The sequence below is a fragment of the Stenella coeruleoalba genome (assembly GCF_951394435.1).
Source record: "Stenella coeruleoalba genome assembly, chromosome: 13".
Lineage (NCBI taxonomy): Eukaryota > Metazoa > Chordata > Mammalia > Artiodactyla > Delphinidae > Stenella > Stenella coeruleoalba.
Window position 1 is genome coordinate 59,556,657 of NC_137159.1, and position 24,099 is coordinate 59,580,755.

General features: G+C 37.2%; 2 protein-coding genes across 4 annotated transcripts in view; one reads left to right on the top strand and one right to left on the bottom strand.

The window, feature by feature from the left end:
• Nucleotides 1-15,233, top strand: part of HNRNPLL (heterogeneous nuclear ribonucleoprotein L like) — a 37,754-nt gene extending 22,521 nt beyond the window's left edge. For all 3 annotated transcript variants that reach the window (XM_079941099.1, XM_079941098.1, XM_079941100.1), the window contains exons 7-13: nucleotides 2,121-2,192; nucleotides 6,438-6,655; nucleotides 8,535-8,656; nucleotides 9,109-9,310; nucleotides 9,978-10,035; nucleotides 10,126-10,224; nucleotides 13,331-15,233. In XM_079941099.1, the coding sequence (XP_079797225.1) occupies nucleotides 2,121-2,192; nucleotides 6,438-6,655; nucleotides 8,535-8,656; nucleotides 9,109-9,310; nucleotides 9,978-10,035; nucleotides 10,126-10,224; nucleotides 13,331-13,386 (827 nt within the window). In that variant the 3' untranslated portion in view covers nucleotides 13,387-15,233. The remainder of the gene's footprint in view (nucleotides 1-2,120; nucleotides 2,193-6,437; nucleotides 6,656-8,534; nucleotides 8,657-9,108; nucleotides 9,311-9,977; nucleotides 10,036-10,125; nucleotides 10,225-13,330) is intronic.
• A 701-nt stretch (nucleotides 15,234-15,934) lies between these two features.
• Nucleotides 15,935-17,479, bottom strand: LOC307196091 (heterogeneous nuclear ribonucleoprotein A3-like; the record flags this gene model as incomplete). The annotated part of the gene is given in 2 exon segments (XM_079940819.1): nucleotides 15,935-17,415; nucleotides 17,417-17,479. Coding segments are annotated over 2 exon segments (1,137 nt in total). The 3' UTR covers nucleotides 15,935-16,341.
• Nucleotides 17,480-24,099: the final 6,620 nt, after the last annotated feature.

Genomic DNA, 24,099 nt, shown 5'->3' on the forward strand with positions numbered 1-24,099 from the left:
ATATCCTCATTTCAAAAAGTTCTTTTCAGCTCAAATTACGTTTTAGTGCAAAGAATTCGTAGCCTAGACTCCAGAGAATCCCTCCAGAAATGTTAAGCAACACTTGTGTATGTGTGCATCTTTTGGGGGAGAAAAAGTCCACAGCTTCCAACAGATTTCAGACTGAATCCATGAAAGGTTACAAACCGCTATTTATAGATCGATATATTCAGTGTTTGACTCTTCCTCACCCTTCTTTATGTGACCTTATATTAGGTAGTAAATGCTTCCAATAAAGAGAGTTATTGAAGAGAAATTACTATGAGAAATACATTATGAAGAGAAATTATTCAAGAGAAGTAATGACAATGTTTGGCTGAAAGATACCTTGGAGATCATCTACTCTAACTTCTTCACTTTATGAATGAAGATTATTTCTATGATTATATAGCAAATTACTGGTTAAGTTGAAAATTTATGATTCCTGATTCAGTGCTCTTTCCTTTATAGCACACAGTTAACTATATCAGTAAAACTAAGCCATGAAGACTTTATGGTGGTTTTGGTTTAAGATTCTTAGATCAGATAAGGACTTATATTTACCATTTGGTGGCATGCTTAAGCAGAGGAACGTTAGCAGAATGGAACAGCAGACTGGATTGATTGAAGAAGAGTGAGACTTAAATGATGATGCTGGAAGCCGTGTAAAGAAGGAACTGTGAATGTTTAGACTGGAGAAGAAATGACTTTGGGGAAATGGAGGATCATAATAACTTCTAAGCATCTGAAAGGGTTCTTGGAGGAAGACTAAGTAATGAATAAGGCTGCGAGGCCCTAAATGGAGTAGAATATATGTAGAGGACAAATTTCTGTACAATATAGAAATTAATTTTCTCATAATTTAGAACTAACTGAAAATGTAAGGGAAAGTAGTGAGTACCTTGTTACCAGTGTTGCGTAAGCAGAGGCTAGATGGTCCCAATTGATGGTCTCAGGGATGATGTAAAGAGAATTTAACACTGAATAAAAGTTGAACTAGATGACCTCCTAGGTCCCTTTCAGTGCTATGATAACTTGGAATAGGTAATTAAAACAATACTTCTGTAGACTGAAGTGAAAATTAAAGTATTTCTCATCTCCCATAAACCTCATTTGTTTAGGTGACTAAGGATATGTAGAAAGCCTTTCTCTTTGAATTTTCAAAGATGAGAATGATCAGACTCTTTAGATACATTTAAAAAAATCTTACTGAACACCATAATTTGATCAGCAAACTTTCCCAAAGTATTATACAATGATTTTTAAAATTTACTAACATAGGATGTGCTATTTTAGAAACTTAGAAGTAATTTTTTTATTGATGTCTCAGATTTGGGAAAATTGGCATGCCTTCCCTAAAAATGTAGTTAGCATAAAAATTATCCTTTAGGAGTATTGTAGTACTCTCGTCCAATAATGTAGCCCCCTTGGTTAGCTTTAACTTGACATATTTAAACTTTGGGGAGTGCTTCTAGTTCTGCCTGGTGTTAAGGTCTATAGACAATGGCCAGTCCATGACACCATATGGACCAGTGATGTGAAAATTTCCAGCTCTCCAGTCAGTAGGTGTTTGTAAATATGTGTATATACATACAAAATACTCTGTGTTTACTGATTGTGAAACCATGTAATACAGGTTGTTGTTGGCTTATGCTGAACTTCTTGAAAGAAGCCCACTTTGAAAATGTGTTGCTGTTGAAGCTAATAGTATGCATCAGGTACTGTCTTTCAAAAGTACTGCACTTAAAGCTTGTTTTAAAGACATGTATTGGTAAAAACTTCTGTACAGTGTCAAACTCTAGCATTGTATACATCACCTTCTGAAAAGTATCCATTCTTTCCTTTAATTTGAAAGTGTGATTGTATTTGGCATTTGCCAAAAAGATATTCTCAAGTTAAGTGGAATTTGTTAGATAGAATTATTTTCTTAAACTTTTGGTGTTTGTATTTAAATTGGATATGAATGGATGTTTAACATTAACCAGGAATCATATTTCTCTTATGAATTGTAATGGATGTTTTGAATGGGTGTTTCCCATGTGAGAACTCTGTTAAGTACTTGGGTCAAAATTGTTAAAACCATGTTTCTACTTTTGTGTCAGATAGAGGAAAGGGTCGCCAGAGACAAGCCATTTTGGGAGAACACCCTTCTTCGTTTAGACATGATGGCTATGGTAAGTTTGTCAAGGCAGAAGGAAGGTAGTATAGACAAACTATTAGAATTTTTGCATTTCTGATGAAGAATGGCACAATTCTTGTCTCTATTTTTCCTGCTCACCTGACTTGGTTTATGGGATCAGTCCCTTATAAATGTACTCCAAAGGAGTTGTCCCAAATCCTTTGTTTTCTTAGGCTATTGTTATATCACATAATCTTTGATATAAATGAGAGCTATTGTTTGGGATTGAAAGCTTTTTTACCATTATATTTTGTTTTGTTTTGTTTGGGCCTTGATTAGTAAGGGGTTCTAGTCTGTCAGAGGACCAGAAAGAAGTATAGCTCAGTAAGTGTATTTTCTTCCATTCTAGCAGTTATGAGTAAAGAGGAATTTAGAGTAATAAAAGGCAGAGAGAATGAGGTATTTGTTGAAAGGAAACATGTTTTTGGTTAGATCCTTAATTCTTTTAGTTCTACAGTTGGTACTTCAGCTTTGGTTAAATTTGTATTTAATTCTTTTTTAAAAACTTCTCAGTTTTAATGTTTGCTATGTTGATAAGTTAAGATTATGAAAGCTAGAATAATAATCTTCCCCAGGAAGAAGTTAGGTATCAGACTGTTGTCTTTGTTAAGTAGATGTTGAGAATTGTTATTGATAAAAGTTTAAACTGGTTATAAGTTCTGTGTTTTTAAATTTTTTTTAGTTTTTAGCTGTAGTTATTGACCCACCTATTCTGTGGTTTAAAGTTGCAGTACAATTAGAGGTACTGTTAGAAGTGGTAGAAAATAGAAATTGCTATGTTGTACTCTTGGGAGTTATTATCGAAAAGCCACCAGTGTTTCCTGTTGTCCGAAATATTTTCAAATTGTGTACATGTTTGATGACGATTCTTAGCTGTGAGTTTTAGCTTATTCCCTAGTGTCTTTATTTGAACTCCAGGAATTTATTAACCCTGTGTGTGTGTGTTTTTGTGTGTATGTGTATTTGTTCAAGTTTCTGTGGTAGTCTGTATTGCAGAAGAGATTATGAAACAATCTCTATGTTATGTCAAAACATTAAGTGTGGTATAGAAGGAAAATCTTACTACAGTCGTTTTCGTGTGTTCCTTGTTCATTTTTCTTAGTTGTTTCTTTAACAGAGTAAATATTAAATATGGTCATACAAGTAGTTTTCTGATCCTGCAATGAAGAAACACTTATTAGGAATCTACTGTGCATTGTATAATGGAGGATTTCAAAAGAATGGCTAATCAAAGTTTGTAGTATAGTTGTAGAGTATGTAAATGTGTCATGGCAGTTAGCTTAAGGCCAAAAATTGGTTAAATGTTCTGCTAAAGGGGGTTAGAAAAATCTGTGAGCATATAAATGAAGGACAAAACTCTACTGTAGTAATGTTGACACAGGCTGTTTTCTCAGTATGGCTTTTCAGTTTTGTCTTCACTTAATAAAATACAAGAAAAATTGCATAAACAAGAATATGTTATATGCCCTAGAAGAACTTTATATTTTCTAAAAGCCTATTGTGAAGTTGTGTGTCAGTTTCATGCCCTTATTTATTTAGAGTGTGTGTGTGTGTGTGTGTGTGTGTGTGTTCACGTGCGTGCACATGTGCGTGTGTGTATAAATATTAAAATGTAAGCTTACTTAAAGAGAGGTGCAAAATTCTTTGGAATGACGTTTCATTCAGGTTCTGGAGAGTCCTGCTGAGGAGGAATGGTTATGGTGGGGTTGTGTAGGGGCGTCCATTCTGAGCTATGTCCATTGAAACATTTAACTAAGGAAAATCTGTTCTACTTTCCTAGGGAAGTAAGCAGAACAGGATATAGGAGATAGTGACAAATAAAGATTGATTGAGGAGAGAAGTAACATGAGGAAACTGGGGAAAAAGCAAAGATGACAGTGGGTGCTAGTGATATTAGCCTTTTTACAAATGCTTCAAATCACAGCTGTATCCCTTCAGATCAGCAGTTCAACAAAACAGGTTTATTTGCATTTTAGTGTCATATCATAGGTAGCTTTTCCTTTATAATGGTATGTGAGAAAGAAGGAATAGAAAAGGTTTATTTAATAGATTAAATTTATTCACATAGTTTATTATAGCAGTATAAATTTGTGCTTTCAGAATTCTTTAGATCTTTTAATTTGGGAAGCCCAGCCATGTGAGATGAACTGATAGAAGCCCTCATATTTGAAAAGTGGCAAAAAATAATGTACAAATTTATTTGCTCTGAGCACAAGAAAAATTTCTATATTAATTGTTAGCATCTTTGGATATGGTTCCTGGACCAAAGATATTTTAAGTATCAAAGATGGGAAAGGCCTTCAAAATGTTCAAGATGCTGTTTATGTAGCATTTTTCCATATAAGTGAATTTTTTAAAACCTGAAGCAGCAAAACATTTTGCATGAACTATTTAGTATAGGAAGCTTTTAAGAGACTTTTTTTTCTTATCTTCTTAATATAGGTAACAATTTAAATAGTGTAAGTAACATAATTTAATACTCGTGGCCCAATGTCATAATTACAAACATCAGGTATTCTTTTGCACTGAATTTAATTATTACCTATGGCAGTAGATTATAAGAGTTTTTGGACCTTGGTCAACTTAAGCAGAGTGTAAGTTTCCACTGCCCATCTACTGTACATTTTTCAACTTACTGTAAAAAAATTTACTGATAATAGTGTAGTGTCATTACTGTACTAACAAATGGTAGTAGTGGGGGTAGGGCTGGGTGGAGTATAATATGCATGTGTATTTTTGCAATAAGGGTAAGAATGATTGATATTTGACCCCAGTATAGGTATAATAGTCTAAATTAGAGGCCAAAATACATAATTACAAGTAACTCATCATGAGCTATATTGATTGTCTTGATAAACTAGATTACCAGCAATAAGAACAGTTGAAAACCATGACCAATTTAAGGCAACACTGATGATGATGTATTGATAAAGTATGCCTCCATAAATTGCAGAATTTACACTATATTTGCGTGTGCTCGGTGGTAGTGTTGCTGTGTTGTTATGAATGGCAGCTATATTTAGAATACTGAATTGGAGTCCACATAAGCTGTAATAATGTGCTATGATATCAAAATATAGTAGTTCTTAGTAACTCACCTAGTAGATGACAAGTGTCCCTTAGTCTAACATAAAAATGAAAGCCAGTAACATTACATATTATTCTTAAGAAATGAGGAAAGAACTTGGGTTTTTGGATTGGTTTCTTGCACACCAGGAGAATCGTTGCATGCACCCCAGAGCATGCTTCTCTAATCACTGACTCAGGAGTGCCTAAGATGTTGGTTTATATTTTTGGGTTACGTATCTCCATCTTAGTTGCTTCTTCTGAGTTCTTACGCCTCTCTTCTTGCTACTGTAAATGTGCCCTGTGCAGACTTTTAGTATCACAGTTTCTCCAGACTCCCTCATTCCCATCTCTTCCATTCACCCTAGCTTTGTTTTTCCTCTTACTTCAAATCTATTACGGATGGGAAAACAGGATAAATTAAAGTTGTTTTGAACTACTCTAGAGTTAGCAAGTTGATTCTTAGTAAAGATTCTTAGTATAAGAGCTGGATTTGTTTGTGTTTCTGTGACAGCAGTTTCAGATACTCAAGCATTTTTTTCTTCTGGATTCTTGATGTTGTTTCAAATAATAGAAGTTGCTGAATAATGACACCTCTGAGTATGTGTGTGTGTGTGGGGGTTATTAACTAAATCTAGGGTTTTAGTTTCCTAAATTGTAATCAGGGGAATAAAATACTAACCTGCAAGTACATTAATAGTAAAATATATTCAAGGGGACAGCTTTTCAGTGGAACTAAAGATGTTCTTTTTGTTATATCTGTATATAGTTTACTAGATTTCACTGTAGATTTTATTATACTATCCTCCAAAAGATGTTGGCAGAAGTTTTTTTTTAAATTTTGAAGTATAATTTATATATAGTGGCCCAAAGTTTTACACTGATTCCTCCTCTATCTGTAGCCTGATCTTGTATACTTTTTTGTTAAACTACTGTTTTTTAAAAATAAGGACTTAAAGCCTGGTATATGCAGGTGTGTGCAGGTCAGCGTTTATTGGATCTGGTGCAGTAAATACAGATTTTTGTTAATTCCCACAGGTTATATTTGAATATTCATACGTTTGAGTTTTCCTTGGATATACATCAACCTAGCTAATATTAAGAGTTTGTTTTTGTGTGCGGTGAAGTGTGTCTGCTAAAGTTGTGTTTTGTTTTGTTTTGTTTTGTTTAATAGGATCCCATGGTCCATTATTACCTTTACCAAGTCGTTACAGAATGGGTTCTCGAGATACACCTGAGCTTGTTGCCTATCCATTACCACAGGCATCTTCCTCTTACATGCATGGAGGAAATCCCTCTGGTTCAGTTGTAATGGTTAGTGGATTACATCAACTAAAAATGAATTGTTCAAGAGTCTTCAACCTATTCTGCTTATATGGAAATATTGAAAAGGTGAGTTTTCATTTAAAAAAATTATTATTTGTTTTAAGTTTCATTTTATATGAGCTTCTTTTGCTAGGATATGTAGTAGGAAAATCTGAAAAGGCTGCAAATATGTGTGTCTTCTCACACACAAGTTCTTTCAGTAGTGATCCACATAAGCTAAAAATTCATTAGGTAGGAATTCTAGAAATTATTTTTTGTAGGTAAGTGATCAGAATAGGATGTTGGTACTAAAAATATTTTTTAAATTACTAATATAAGTCCAAAACAGCAAGTAGTTTAATCAATTACTAGCATATTATAGGCATAAAACCTATATATTTTTTAATCATTTCAAAGATATTCTAACATTTAACATGTTGAACTGTGGAATTTTGAAAAAGCAGTTACTTTCTTGGAGCTAGGTATATATAAACATGTCTCAGAGTTTGACCATAGCTATGAATTTTAGGAGAGTTCTAGATTCATATATTTGCCTCCCAAATATTAGAGTTCTAGTATCTTCTGAGGAACAACATACTTTAACCTCAGTCAGTATTTGAAGTTGATCCACTTTGATAGAATGTGTCCAAAACTTTCTGTCTGGAGGCTTACACTCAAAACGTAGCAAAACATTTAAATTTCACACATTTTGAAGATCTTTAAAATTGTAACTTTATTTTCACCAGATAACTCTGTGGTTTCCCCAGATCTGTGATGTTTTGTTTATTTTTTTATTTATTATTTTTTTCAAAGAGGTCTTTATTTATTTTTGGCTGCGTTGGGTCTTCATTGCTGCGCACGGGCTTTCTCTAGTTGCAGTGAGCAGGGTCTACTCTTCCTGTGGTGTGTGGCTTCTCATTGTGGTGGCTTCTCTTGTTGCAGAGCACGGGCTCTAGGCGTGTGGGCTTCAGTAGTTGTGGCACACGGGCTCAGTAGTTGTGGCTCACAGGCTCTAGAATGCAGGCTCAGTAGTTGTGGCACGCGGGCTTAGTTGCTCTGCGGCATGTGGGATCTTCCTAGACCAGGGCTGGAGCCCGTGTCCCCTGCATTGGCAGGTGGATTCTTAACCACTGCGCCACCAGGGAAGTCCTGTTCAATGTGTTATTAATGTTAGTGGTACTTAATAGCTGTTTAGGGACTTTCCAAGGTGTAGGCACTATCCTGAAAGATAGTCATACTTTATTCCATCTAACCCTTACAGCATTATATACTAAAATTGGAATAATATAAGAGGATAAGTATGGCTCTGTCAAAGATGTCATGAAAACTTGTGAAGTGTTGCCTATTTTTTAAACTGCCCCTCCTTGCCTAAGCCTTCTTACTGGCAGTGCTGTCTCAAGGCCATCTTGTGTTATTTCTTACATAGTATCTTGTTTATTGCCTAAAGCAATAAATGGCACTCTGAATAGTTGGTAATTACTATTTACTTTAAAATTTCTGACCTACCTACTGGAATATAAGCTTTAAGAAGACTGTGTCTATTATGTTTGCCATTAAATCCCCAGTACCTAGCACAGTATGTTTATTAGAACATGTTAGGCACTTAATAAATACTTACTGAATGAATAAATATTGATGAGTCCTGCCAAATGTTATTATTATCTCCATTTTAAAAGGAAGTCTGTGGCTCAGAGAAGTGAAGTAAATTGCCCCAAATCACACAATTAATAAATAGCAGAGTCAAGGCAAGCCTATGCTCTTCTTTAGTGTGCTGTACAATAGAACTGTAGTCTTGCTTTTAAACTTTATTGAATTTTGGTTAGAATGTCTAATAGCAGAGCAGAATAAAGTTAAGATTCCAGGTGATCTTCTTTATTTGATATCAACCACCTATAGTACCTTTTAGAAATTCTGTTACTGTAAAAGGGAATTAAGTGTTGACCTTTTTGGGATTTTGTATTTACAGGTAAAATTTATGAAGACCATTCCTGGTACAGCACTGGTAGAAATGGGTGATGAGTATGCTGTAGAAAGAGCTGTCACACATCTTAACAATGTCAAATTATTTGGGAAAAGACTTAACGTTTGGTAATTATTTATCTTAAGTGGTAAATTTAAAAAATACTTATCCTTTTTATTAGAGACATTAATTTCCATTTTAGAATATCTGAAACTAGCAGCTATAGTGATGTCATTTTAGACACTTAGGGTCGTATAATTTAGATTTTCCATATTATACCTAGTTTTAGTTTTATGGTCATAAAATAGCATGTTAAAATGAGCAAGTTTTTTTTATTAAAGTTTTCTAATATGAAAATATATTCAATAGATTTTTCTTTCTAAGTGATGTCTAAACTGTAAGAGTGATTATAACTCAAACTAAATTTAAATATTAGTAAATACTGAAACTGTAAATTGCTACATATGCCTTTTTTGTTAAGATTGATACAGGCCTTTATGTTAACATTTTGAGACTGCCTACTTGCTGCTTTTTATCTAACAAAGGTATGTTCTGTACTTCTTACCTTTCCGATCTTTAGTGTGTCTAAACAACATTCAGTTGTTCCAAGTCAAATATTTGAGCTGGAGGATGGTACAAGTAGCTACAAGGATTTTGCAATGAGCAAAAATAATCGCTTTACAAGTGCTGGCCAAGCATCTAAGAATATAATCCAGCCACCCTCGTGTGTACTGCATTATTATAATGTTCCATTGTGTGTCACAGAAGAGACCTTCACAAAGGTAGGCACTGGAATACAAATTGTGTAGAATGTTCCTATTTTAAAATATATCATGTTTTAGCCTCATTTTAAAGTCTTGCTCTGTTCATCTTCTGCTTTTGATATTATTGGTATTCTGTTACTTATTTGGTACTTAATATAGTACATCCTTTGACCATTGTACTTTTCTGGCCTCCATCCTTCACTGGTCTCTTTGTTGTTTTGTGGCTCAGTCGTTTTGAGAGTTGGAATTAGAATGAGGTACCCTTAGTCCTGCATTCAGAAAGTTCTTTTACCATGTCCTTAGATCTCACCCATAACAAAATTTTATATATCCCTGCATTTTTCCCTAACTATAGGAAATGCTTCAGAAAAGAATTGATTTTTCTGGAACACTACTCCCTATCTTAGGTACTCGATAAACCCTGGTCAGCTTTGAGAATATATATTTCAGTTACAAATCTTGTTTTATTGTACAACACTAAAATTATATACATAGTTTATAGGATATCACTATTTTAATTGATTTTCTCATGCACCTTGTTAATCTAAAAACATATTTGATTTAATTCATTCATGCCATACTCAAAACTAAAATGCTACCATAAAGTTTACTTTCTGGGGGGAGAAAAGGGTAGGAATCTTTATTTTGGCTGTATTTTTAATGGAGTTTTACATTTCTTTGACAGTTGTGTAATGACCATGAAGTTCTTACATTCATCAAATATAAAGTATTTGATGCAAAACGTAAGTGCACATTTTCTCTTTTTAAGTTTCCTGGTTAATTTGATGATAAGCAAATAACAACTGAAGTTGTGTTTCTTTGTTTTGTTTTAGCTTCTGCCAAAACACTTTCTGGGCTGTTAGAATGGGAATGCAAAACTGATGCAGTAGAAGCCCTCACAGCACTAAATCACTACCAGATAAGAGTTCCAAGTAAGTAAAATCGTGTCATAATTATTCAGTGGGAGTTACCATCAGAAACATTGTTGATAATTTAAAAGTAATATTTATTGGTTGTTTTTTAATACAGAGAAGTTTGAATTTTAAAAAGGCATATAAATCCCACAACCCTCATAATTCTTACATTAGTTACCTCTTGCTGTGTAACAAATTATTGCAGTATTTAGCAGCTTAAAACAGCAAAACATTTATTATCTTACTGTTTCTGAGGATCAGTAATCTGTGTACAGTTTCGCTGGGTAGTTCTGGCTGGTAGTTCAGCCTCTCATGAGGCTGCCTGCCGTCAGCTATAATCTGCAGTCATTTCAAGTCTTATGACTGGCGGCTGGAAGATCCACTTCCACGCTCACTCATGTGGTTCTTTGTAGGGACAGTAAGCCACATTGGCCATTTCATGGTAGCTCTTTTCTTTCCGAATGAGTGATTCAAGAAAGATGAGAGCAAAAGGCCAAAAAAACAAAAGCCACAGTGTCTTTCATAACCTAATACCGGAAGTAACATACCATCACTTATGCTGTAATCTTGTGGTCCCACTGACCAACCATGATCCGGTGTAGGAGGCAGGGAACATTGGGGCCATCTTGGAGGCTGACTTCCATAATTCCTGTTGATCTTTTTAGAAGAAAGCGATAAATATATATGGTTAAAAAACTCAAACAGTAAATACTGGTACAAATGAAAGTTAAAGCTTTCTATAACCTCTAACCTTTCTTTTTCCTTTTATTCCTCCTCCCCAATGTATATATCTACATTTTAAAAACTTACACAAAATGGTTCTTCTATACATACTATTGTGTGCCTTGCTGTTTTCACTTAATATATCTTGGAGCTGTTTTCTCTATCAGCAGGTGCTACGCTACCCTGGTTTTTTTTCCCCCACAGAGTAGCTATTTTTAGTAGAGGTGTACCACAGTTTATTCAATTTATCCACTTCCCCACTGATGAACACTGGTTGTTCCCAATTGTGTTTTTCTATTAGTGCAGTAAACATCCTTATAGTTGCATGTTTTGTGTTTGTAGGGCAGTTTCCTCATAGTGGAGAGCAAAAAGGTTTATATTTTGGTAAATGTTTCTAGATTGCCCTTTACAAAGGTTACACAACTCTACCACCTGTGGTATATGAAAATGCCAACTGCCCAACACTCTTACCAACACCAAGTGTTGTCAGACTTTGAATTTTAGCAATATGATAGATGAAAAATGGTATTCCACATTATTTTAATTTGTATCAAATGAAACTGTCACTCTCTTTGTTTATTCTCTCTATAATGGTAAATGGCCTCTTTTTTACAGTGCAAAGAACACTCAAGTATTTAACTTTTGAAGTTTGTGCTGTGTAATTTACTTTGATCTTGGATCTGAAGAGTGTTGAAACTTTATTTTTCTAAATGATAGGAGAAAAAATAGTATTAATTTTATTAGGTGTGATGATGAATGATTGTGGAAGGGGGAAAAAATGAATACACACTGAAGGATTTATGGGTGGAATAACATATCTAGGATTTGCTTTAAAATATTCTAGCCCCGGGCTTCCCTGGTGGCACAGTGGTTGGGAGTCCGCCTGCTGATGCAGGGCACACGGGTTCGTGCCCTGGTCCGGGAAGATCCCACATGCCGCGGAGCGGCTGGGCCTGTGAGCCATGGCCGCTGAGCCTGCGCGTCCGGAGCCTGTGCTCCGCAACGGGAGAGGCCACAACAGTGAGAGGCCCGTGTACAGCAAAAAAAAAAAAAGTTAAAAGATATTCCAGCCCCTCAAGAGTGTGCGGAGAGTAGGTAGATGAAGTAAGACTGCCAAATGTTGACAATTATTGAAGCTACGTGGATGTTTATTATACTGATCCATATACTTTTTTTATGTTTGAAAATTTTCTTACTAAAAAGTTAAAAAATAAACAAGTAGGAATACCTCTTTTCATTTTACCTTTAGTCACAAAAGCAAATTTTAAATAGTGAGTCAACACTTAATTTTTGATGGAAAATTTTAAAAGACTTTATATGTATATTTGAGATATATTCAAAACAGTGTATGACTTGCAAACTCCTTGGAGACAGGTACAATTATTTCTTTTTTTATCCTCTGCAGTGTCTTGCAAATATTTGTTGATGTATATGCTTTTTCTTTTATAGGAATTTTTTTCCTTAAGGAGCGATAACCTTTTTTTTTTTTTTTTTTTTTTTTTTGCGTTACACGGGCCTCTCACTGTTATGGCCTCTCCCGTTGCGGAGCACAGGCTCCAGACGTGCAGGCTCAGCGGCCATGGCTCACGGGCCCAGCCGCTCCACGGCATGTGGGATCTTCCCGGACCAGGGCACGAACCCATGTCCCCTGCATCGGCAGGCGGACTCTCAACCACTGCGCCACCAGGGAAGCCCAGGAGCGATAACTTTTAATACTAAAATTCTGGTACATTAAGATACCAGAATTATTTCTGCCTGTTCTGAAAAGTTAAAGAGGAATGTATAAAATTGAAGTATTTTTGTGGATTATACCTTTTTTTTTTTTTTTAGCAATTTTAAAATTCATATGCCCCGTTGATGATCAGAGATTTAATACTTGCTCTCCTGGAATTTTTTCAGCTCATTGATATCTTCTTATACATTTCAGTCTTAACCCATTTCCCAAGCTATATTTGAATTAACTTTTATAGAGTAATTACCATTGGTAATATTTTCTGCAAAGTAGTTTTGCTGTTGGACTTAGATAAGCCTAATCCTGATACTATTTATCTGTAATGTCTAATTCACTAAAAAAAGATTGTGGGAGCCTCCTATGTGTCAAATAATGTGTAGAACAATAGGAATGTAAAAATGGACAAAGTTCCGGCCTTCATGGAGCTTACCTGCTAGTAGGTATGAACGAAAGAAATCTTGCCCTTACCTTACATAAAAATTTTCCTTCTTCCAGTACTATAAAAAGGTGAAATATTGGGTCGGTTAAAAAGTTCATTCGGGTTTTTCTGTAAGATGTTACGGAAAAACCCGAATGAACTTTTTGGCCAACCCAGTAATTTACTCCGCTAACTCAAGGTAATCATGAAAGTTTAAGGGAACTATTAACTTTGTTTTTTAATTTTTACAGATGGTTCCAATCCCTATACATTGAAGCTTTGCTTTTCTACATCATCCCATTTATAAGAAGAGAAGAGCATGTTAGAATTTATGTTTACCTTTATTACAACTTCAAAGCTACACTTCATTTTAAAAAAGAACTAAAATGGTTCATCTAATGTTGCCTTGCTTACTTTGATTCAATATCCTGTCCTGTAATAAATATTTTGCCTTGAGTAAATTTGTTGTAAACTTAAATATTGAATTGCTTTCATTTTAAATAGAATATCATAATGTAGACTATCTACAGCTTTCTTGTAGATTACATAAATATATCATTTCTAATCTTATTTTTCTTCCACAGTGAAAATATATTTGCATTCTTAATGCTAATTATCTGCAAGTATTTTTCCATTGTGTATGAGATTAATGCAGGTGAAAGTATTGCATTTTAATATTATAGAATTCCTATTATATGTTTAGATGTTTAAGTATGTTGCAGTTATTCGTATTAAACATAACTTGTATTTATTAAGTATTTTAATCAAGTTTGAGAATAACATTGCATATATGAAATTTTAAGTACTACAGATTTAGCTGATTTTATATTTCTGAAAGGCTAACAGACATATGGATACACTTGTACAATATGCACTCAAACTTATTTAAACTGTTTTTTTTTTTTTAAGTCATTGTCCATTTGTATTGACATGCCTCTGTTTCTAGTTCCAGTTTGGAGATTTTATAAAGTTACAACAATGAGTTAATGTGTTCATCTTCATTTGTTGCATGTGACTTGATCTTGAAAACACATCTGGTATTTGGCATTGAAATTTTAATAGAAGTTATGATTAACAGTTCCTCTTCTAGGTAATGTGAGATCCACGGATGGGCTTTAGGGAGTCTGTGAACTCCCTAAAATTGTATGTAGAATTTTGGGTACTTGCATTTTTATTTTTTACTCTTAAATCCATCAGTAATATATGTATTTTTCTACATGGTACAAGGTATAAGGATCTAATTTTATTTTTATTCCAAACAGAGATATCTATTTCTTTCAATACCATTTATTAAACATTCTTTCTCCCACTGGATCTGTTTTTTTTTTTTTTCTTTTTTTGGGAAAACAACATAATGCATACATAGGCAAGTAAGATATAACGACTAAGCATTGTATTGAGAGACTATACTATAACACACATGTTATCAGGTTCACAGCTTTTTAATAATAGAAAACTGAGCTAGCCATTTTATTTTCATCTTTAAAAGGGAGAATATGTTTTATCTACCTAGAGTAACTGTGAAGTCTATAGTTGGCAATAGCAGTTTTGTGATCCTGAGAGTTTTAAACAAATTTGTATACAGAAGTTTCATTTAGATCTTTTGAAAAAGCTTTATTTTGAATTTTAACAAAATTCAAAAAAAAGCAGTTTGCCTTAATCCTTTTAGAAATGATGCAGGGGTTTAAAAAATTTTTAAGAGCTATTGAATAGAAAGTTTAGATGGAAATTAAACACACACGTTAACATTTATTTCTCATTGAATTTTGACAGCAATGGACCAATGTCCCTTTAGCCCTCTAGATCTAGAAAATCTTAAATTCAATCTAGAAGCATTTTAGACCCTTATCATGGAACCCAATAAGTTACGCCAAAGGTAACCTGTGAATGAACTATAAATGTATGATACTGGGCTGTGTACCTAAGTTTACCTGACTTTACAATAAATGAAGCTTTTTTCCCTCTTCTATAAGTACTTTTCTACATTTGTTGCAAAATTGCTATGTCTTAATTTTAAAAGGTAACTTGTGAGTTTATGCAATAGTTGTCTCCTTCCCTTGCCCTCCTCTGAAAATAAAGATGGATGTCAGTGTTATAGATTATTTTGTGCCTAAAAGTTTAGGAGACAAACCTGTGGATGATGACAGGGCTTATTTAATTTATATTTGCTTTAAGTAGTATTGACTTTTAGATATGAATTCTATCTTAATGCTTTCTCCCCACCAAAGTGACAAGTAAATTCTTCAGATGTAACTGAGTTGGTAGGTTGGGCCTTGCTGATTTATGCACTGGTGTGTCAGTCCTACTCTGTTGCTGTCAGTAATGTCTTTGACAGTTTACTTGGGTATCACCACTGTTTTTAATCTTTTACTTTTTAAAAAAAATTAATTTTATTTTTTGGCTGCATATTGGGTGTCTGTTGCTGCTCATGGGCTTTCTCTAGTTATGGCGAGCAGTGTGAGGGCTTCTCATTGTGGTGGCTTCTCTTGTTGCGGAGCACGGGCTCTAGGCGTGTGGGCTTCAGTAGTTGTGGCTCGTGGGCTCCAGAGCGCAGGCTCAGTAGTTGTGGCTCGTGGGCTCTAGAGTGTAGGCTCAGTAGTTGTGGCGCATGGGCTCAGTTGCTCCACGGCATGTGGGATCTTCCGGTACCACAGCTCGAACCTGTGTCCCCTCCTGCAGTAGCAGGCAGATTCTTAACCACTGGGCCACCAGGGAAGCCCAAGAGTATCACCACTGTTAATGGAGTTTGCTTTGGCAACACCAGCAACATTTTTCCCTTTGTTATCTTTCTGCTTTTAAGAGAACATTAAAGATTAGGTCTTATAGCTGTAAAGAAATAGTAGTTTTGAATTTATTTTTTATTTATTTTTTTTTTTGAAAAGTTAAAAATTCCTTAATTTTTTATTCCTGGTACCACTACCACAATTTACAGGGCAATATACCTGATGTAATGAAAAGAAAAAGAAAAAGACAAAGCTACAACAGATAAAAGACCTCAGGAATGTACATCTAATTGACACTACATTGCATTAATCAATAGCTGCACTTTTTGCAAACTGTGGCTATGACAGTCCTGAACAAGAAGGGTTTCCTGTTTAAGCTGCAGTAACTTTTCTGACTATGGATCATCGTTCCTTCTGTGGCAGATTTTTACAGTTCCTCTAATGCATTTGGGACGACTGTCTCAAAGTAACCTGCAGCTTTCCTGACAACTCCTCGCTCTCTCTCCTGCTAAGAACTGTAGCCCTTTTCTTCTGAGTTTTTAGAACCTTCTGCTACCATATCCACCACTTCCACCACCAGATCCATAACCACCACCATAGGGACTTCCCGAGCTTCTTCCACCAAAACTGCCCCCCTTCATGGGTCCATAATTTGATTGCTGTTGTCCACTGTAATTTCCAAAATCATTATAACTCCCACCACCACCATAGTTACCTCCAAAATTTCCTCCTTCATTGTAACCATCATATCCTCCACCACCGCCACCATATCCACCACCTTGGTTTCCATATCCTGGTCCACCACCACCATAGCCTCCTCTACTACTGTAACCAGGACCACCGCCATAGTTACCACCGTCGCCTCCAAATCCATTATATCCACCATCACCTCCTCCATAACTACCTCTGCTGCCACCACCTCCACCACCATACCCTCCTCTTCCACCAAAGTTTCCACCACGGCCAAAGTTACCTCCACCACCTCCAAAGTTTCCTCCACGACCCATAAAGTTGCCAGATCCACCTCCACGACCTCTCTGTGATCCAGCAGATTGCATTTCTTGTTTAGAAAGGGCCTTTTTCACTTCACAATTATGACCATTAATAGTGTGGTATTTCTGAACAACAATTTTATCAACTGTATCATGATCATCAAAAGTTACAAAAGCAAATCCTCTCTTTTTTCCACTCTGCCTGTCTTCCATAACTTCTATGGTTTCAATCTTGCCATACTTTTCAAAGTAGTCTCTCAAATTATATTCTTCTGTATCTTCTTTAATACCACCAACAAAAATTTTCTTCACTGTTAGATGGGCACCAGGCTTTACAGAATCCTCTCTAGAAACAGCTCTCTTTGGTTCCACTACACGCCCATCAACCTTGTGTGGTCGAGCACACATTGCTGCATCCACCTCTTCAACACAAGAGTAAGTAACAAAACCAAAGCCCCTGGAACGTTTTGTTTGGGGGTCTCTCATCACCACACAATCTGTAAGTGTGCCCCATTTCTCAAAATGTTCTCTTAAGCTATCATCTGTAGTTTCAAAGCTCAGACCACCAATAAACAGTTTTCTCAACTGTTCTGGTTCCTTTGGATCATGACCCTCCTCCCCCCCGGCGGCGACGGCGACGGCCGGAGTCGGGCTGGGGGCGGCCGGGCGGCGGTTTTACCTCCATTTTGAGTGAATTTATTTTTTTAATACTGAAATTCGATTCCATATCCAAATCCCATGAAATATTTGATAATAAATCTACAGAAGTGATTCACGGAATATAAGCTGCCTTTTAAAATTCCTACTTTCCTGCAGAGGGTATTACCCTACCAAATAAAAAATATTTGCAGTTGCAGCTGACATGAGACTTAGCAGCACCTTAGTGATTTGATTTATCTAAACAGTATGTTTTCTAGGACTGAACTGAGAGATGAGGATAAGAATGACTAAATGGGGTCAGTTATGTTTCATGTTTTCTTTACATTGCTATCTGGAGGAATAGATAGGTTGCTGGGTAAATGCTTCTTAGTAGTTATCAGTGATATTCTCTTTCTAGAATAAAGAAATTTTGAGTGCAGAACATTCTTCCATAGTTAGGAATATAAAGCACAAGATTTGCTTTACTTAAAAAATTCAGGTGACAAAGGTCCTTGTACGAAAGGTAACTTACAATAACCTTCCTGTCTCCATATGGCTGTCTGGCCCAAGAGACTTTCAGTCCATTTGAGGGGCCATGTAAAGAGAGGTTCTTATTCATAGTACTGCTGGTTGGGCTCATAGAGTTAAGCCTTAAAAAAACAAGGCCATTTGATGAAATGAAAATGTAAGGTTCATAGGTTCTGTCTCTCAGCATGTTTTATTCAGAGTTTTTTGGTTTTTTTTTTTTTAACTATAATGATTTCCAATATCAACCAAAAAGTAAGTGAGTGTGCAGACATGATTCTTGTTTAAGCCAAAAAAAAGTTGCTGGGGATTTTAAATCTAGTGGCTGTTTAATCTGTGATGTCATTGCTTTTTCCTAAAACCTAGCATTTCCACCAAATGGATTCAAGTGTTAATTAAAATGATCTATTTTATTTTAGTAAGCTTATCATTTTCCTTGCCACCTCAATTTTAACATGCTTTGAACTTGAACAAATACAGTGGATTTTGCTTTACTAGTAAAAGTTTCTTCAATATAAAGCCTCTTATCTGAGGGAACACTTGAAATTCTCTTAGGTTTAATTTATGAATGAGGAAGTTAGAAATGGTAGGTATTGCTGTGCCTCCGCCCTTCCCTGTTATGTAGAGTAATCAAGGTTTGAGTGAGCCTGACTGAGTCTTGTCCCTCTAGCCCAGTGGTTCTTTTTTTTTTTTTTTTTTTGCGGTACGTGGGCCTCTCACTGTTGTGGCCTCTCCTGCTGCGGAGCACAGGCTCCGGACATGCAGGCTCAGCGGCCATGGCTCACGGATCCAGCCACTCCGCGGCATGTGGGATCCTCCCGGACCAGGGCACGAACCTGTGTCCCCTGCATTGGCAGGCGGACTCTCAACCACTGCACCACCAGGGAAACCCTAGCCCAGTGGTTCTTAATAACAAAGCTACCGCCCCCTTGGAGGACATTTTGACAGTTTGTAGGGGTGCTTTTTCACAGCATGGGGGATACTATAAATATTTGATTGACAGAGATCAGGAAAAATTGTCCCTTGCCCTACAATGATTTTCCAGTATCCCGTCAGATATTATCCTAGAAAGTAATTCTCTTTTATATTTGTAACCACAAAATATTTTTGTATACAGTACACTGAATTTTCTAGGAATGCAGCTATCTAATAAATCAAGGAAAGAGGATTGTTTTATTTGGAATATTTCCAAGAGTTGTTCACCACTTTGGAAAATTACATCATCCAAGTGCTATTTGAGTTGACATTGCAACGTATCAGGGTCAGTTTTCATCTGTAGTGGTCAAATGCATCTCGTTTTGTCTTCTGTTGTAGCCATTCCTGAGTATTTATGTATCACTATGCATTTTATTATAATTTTATTTCTCCCTTATATTACAGTTAGGGTTTTGTTTTGTTTTTTCATTAAATGGTGTGTGTGTGCGTGTGTAGGTAGTTAGGTAGGTATTATCCAAGAATTTTATTTCAGCATAATAAAAGGGTGTCAGATTGTCTAGGTTGGGAACCGTTGCTTTAAGCAGAGTAATCTGGGGACTTCCCTGGTGGTCCAGTGGTTAAGACTTCGCCTTCCAGTGCACAGGGTGCGGGTTCGATCCCTGGTTGGGGAGCGAAGATCCCACATGCTTTGGGGCCAAAAAACCAAAACAGGAAACAAGCAATATGGTAACAAATTCAATAAAGACTTTAAAAATGGTCCACATAAAAAAAAAAAATCTTAAAAAAAAAAAACCCACAGTAATCTTGTTCTGGGTTGAGGAAGTGAATCTAGGTTAATCCAAAAATAGTGAAGCCTAGGATTTGTGGTAGAGTCGGTGAGGAGAAGCTCTCCCAAAGGGACATGGTTTGCATGTGTGAGGTAAGCCTGGCTTTGCTCTAGTCATTTTGCTCTCTTGAGAGAAACTAGCTGGAAGAGAAAAGATGATACACAGAAGAGGATAGAACTAAAGTCACCGTAATTTAGACAGCATACGAAAACCACTGTGAACATAGGTTACTTTGATCATACAGTATTAGCTGTATTAGCCCAAACTAATTGCTCTGGTAAATGGTTAGTGGTTACCAGAGACTGGGAGTGGGGAGAATAGGGAGTGACTGCTAATGGGTATAGGAGTTCCTTTTGGGGTGATGAAACTGTTCTGGAACTAGATAGTGGTAATTGTTAACCACATTGTAAATGTACTAAGTGCCACAGAATTGTACACTTTAAAATTGTTAAAATGGTAATTTTATGTTATGTGTATTTTACTACAATGAAAAAAAGTCTGGCCCAGAAATCTTTCCATTCAAACAAGGGCCAATACAGTGCTTCTCTTTAACCTGGCTAGATACGTTGAGAGAGGGGTGTGGGGATATAATTCCAGGTCTGGCTTATGGTTATATTGCTGTGGTGGCTGACAGCTTCTGTGCTCCAGTCACCCTGGACTGTTTATCAGGGGAATTGGGGCCAGAGGAGAGACTGGGGTCGTGTGCACAGTGAGAAGTTAGGAAAGGATCTGAGATGGGGAGGGGATGATTCCATGAGTAGAAACTAGAATTTCTCTGTGTTCTTAAACCAAAGTAATGCACTGGCTGCACAGTTCAGGTTCTGCTGGGACTCTACTATGTTTTGAGCTACCCTGACTTAATGAGTCTCGGCCTGCAGGAAGACATATTCGTGAATATGTCTAAAATTTCCTTGAAGATTAAGAAACTATTTTACCCACTCTACCCAGTTTTATTTAGACTTTCACCTGTGTGCTAACATGTATAGCTGCTTCAAAGTCTTGAAGAGGAATTCAGTAAGAGATTGATTTACATAGAAAACAATACATAGAAACAAAAACACTTATATATGTAAGTTCTTCAGAGGGCATTAGGAGCCTTTTATCTAAAATTGTTACCGAACCAAATTTGGATCCACTCGCCCGCACACTGTAAAGCCAATCTGCTGACGCCAGATTGTGGTGAAGGAAAGTGCAGTGTTTACTGCAGGGCGCCAAGCAAGGAGTCCAGGCAGCTAATGCTCAAAAAACCGAAACTCCACAATGGCTTTCAGGCAAAGGTTTTTAAAGACAAGTTGAGGGAGAGGGTTGCAGTGTGTGTGATCAGCTCATGGACATTCTTCTGATTGGTTGGTGGTGAGGTAATCGGGGATCAACATCATCAACCTTCTGGTTCCAACCCATCTGGGGTCTACATGCTTGTGGGCAGCATACAGTTAACTTTTTCCACCTGGTGAGGCTTTCATTATCTGCAAAACAGCTCAAAGGTTATGGCTCAGAATATTATCTATAGCCCTTGAGGAGGAACTAAAGGTCCTTGACTTTGTTTAATGGCTAAACTATTATTATTTTGTCTTGCTTGACGGTTTTCCTTTGTTTCTGCGTTTTCTCACTTCTCTGATTAAATTTATTCTTTGGAACTTGGGAAAGGCCTAGGAGGCTAAAGTTTTTCTGCAAAGGCAGGCAGGGGACTTCCCTAGTGGTGCAGTGGTTAAGAATCCACCTGCCAAGGCAAGGGGACATGGGTTCGATCCCTGATCCGGGAAGATCCCACATGCCGTGGAGCAACTAAGCCCGTGCGCCACAACTACTGAGCCTGCGCTGTGGAGCCCGTGAGCCACAACTACTGAAGCCTGCGTGCCTAGAGCCCGTGCTCCGCAACAAGAGAAGCCACCGCAATGAGAAGCCCGCACATTGCAACAGAGAGTAACCCCACTCGCCGCAACGAAGATGCAAGCAATGCAGCCAAAAAAAAAGCAGGCAGAAGACGGGTCGGGGGTGAGGAGTGGGGGCTGGGGGTTCTGTTCTAGAAAGGTCCTGCTTGGTTACAAAATGAGAATGCAAATGCGTTTGTTTTAGGCCCTTGTGTGATATGTGATAAAACCTGAACTTTTCTGCCTAATACAAAATAGGACTGATGCAAATGTCAATGACTGCAATCATGGTAGAGCTTTTCTTATTTAGACTGTTAAAAGTAACATCCACAGTACTGTTGCTAGCACAAATTCAGACTTGTCCTACAAAGGCCTTATATGCCATGATACCTATCAGCAAAGTGCTGATATCTGTGCTGAAATTTCCACCCTTGACCAGAGAGACTAAAATAGTTCTACCACCTCTTGTACTTCTTCCTGCTGTGTAATCTTTGCTCCCTACAGTTTCTGCTCAAAACACCAGTCTCCGAGTCAGTAAAACCTATTATTTTCCTTAGTTTATTTATGTTTCTGAGGAAGGCGGGACTGCTTTGGGGAGTTATTTCCATCACGTGTGACTGAGGACCACGTGGGTTATAAATTCTAGAGAATGTACAGGGATAACATCTTGGAGCCTCAGCCTCAACCTCCTCGCCACCAGGTGTGACATACTGGATTGATCTGCAACCTAGAGCTGTATCATGGGCCATGATGCTCTTCCAGTGAGGAGCAGGTAAGCATGTGACTGTGTATAAGGGAAAGGGCAGAGACTGTGAGATAGGAGAGACCTGTACTGCAGTGATGGTTCCTAGTCTAATTCCACATTGATACAATGTAGAGTTTAGGCTAGATGACATAGTTTGCTAAAGAATACAGTTTTATTCAACGGTGATACTTTTTCTGATTCTTTTTTGACCCAGCAGTTACCACTTGTGGAAGGGGGCTGTTGTAATCAGTAGGGACATAATACTGTACATCAACTATACTTCAATTAAAAAAAAAAAAGATAACAAAGAGCTTTACTAGCTTTAGAGCTGCTTCTCCCACTGCACACAGGCAGGGAAACTAATTTATAGCCCTGGTGATTGCCGAATACAGCCTTCAACCTGCCGGACCAGGGAATCTAACCAGAGGATATGGGAAGCTGTGTAGCCCATCCAGTAGCTCTACATACAGTGGGACTTGAACAGAGAGCACAGCCCATGGCTTTCCCCATCTGCAGAGCAAAACTTGTGGCCTCACCTGACCAGGGAATTCAGTGCACGCTTGCCTGATTCAGGTCCCCAAACAAGCCATGCAGGCCCTGGCTGCTCTCCTGCTGCTCTGCCAGCACAGGGAAGCTAATTCATAGCCCCATGTACTACCAAATATAGTATCTAGTCCCAACCACCTAGTAAGCCTGACTAGAAAATCCAGACGACAGTGAGGCCCATCCTTTAGCCTCACTTGGGAAGTGAGCAGTTCTATCCAACTGTTCTCAGGGCAAACCCCCCCATTCCCATCCTCAGAAAAAAAAAAAAGATCAATAGGTAAAATTGTTAATTGAGTAACAGTTTTATTTTTGCCTGAATTATTCAGATAGATTGATCAGGTTAGTTATTCTCTAGTTATTTTGCTTTTGTAGCAGTCTTGGTGAATAAGGGAAAGGATTAGGCTACCCAGTATCTTGCATCATGAATGCTCATGTGATGATCCTTTTTTAAAAGTTTTTAATTATAATTGACATATAGAAGGTACACAATGAGTTGATTTGATACATTTATAAATTGCAGTATGATTATCACCACCATCGTGTTAGCTAACACCTCTGTCACTTCACATAATTATCATTTTTTCTCTTCCAGTTTTGAGATATAATTGACATGCAGCACTATATAAGTTTAAGGTGTACAGCATAATGATTTGACTTACAGACATCATGAAATGATTACCACAGTAAGTGTAGTGAATGAACATTGATCATCTCATATAGATAGAAAATAAGATGTAAAAAAAACCTTTTTCCTTGTGATGAGAACTCTTAGGGTTTACTGTCTTAACTGTCATATATAATGTACAGCAGTGTTATATTTATCATGTACCTTATACCCCCAGTACTTATGTATCTTATAGTTGGAAGTTTGACTTCCTTCCTGACCTTTTGACTACCTTAATCCATTTCCCCTTCCCTCGCCCCCCATGTGACGAACCTTAAAAATGGTTTAGGTCGGGCTTCCCTGGTGGCGCAGTGGTTGGGAGTTCGCCTGCCGATGCAGGGGACACGGGTTCGTGCCCCGGTCCGGGAGGATCCCACATGCCGCAGAGCGGCTGGGCCCGTGAGCCATGGCCGCTGAGCCTGCGCATCCGGAGCCTGTGCTCCACAACGGGAGAGGCCACAACAGTGAGAGGCCCACGTACCGCAAAAAAAAAAAAAAAAAAAATGGTTTAGGTCAGATAGCTTGGATTAGGGTAAGAACTTCCCATCCCAA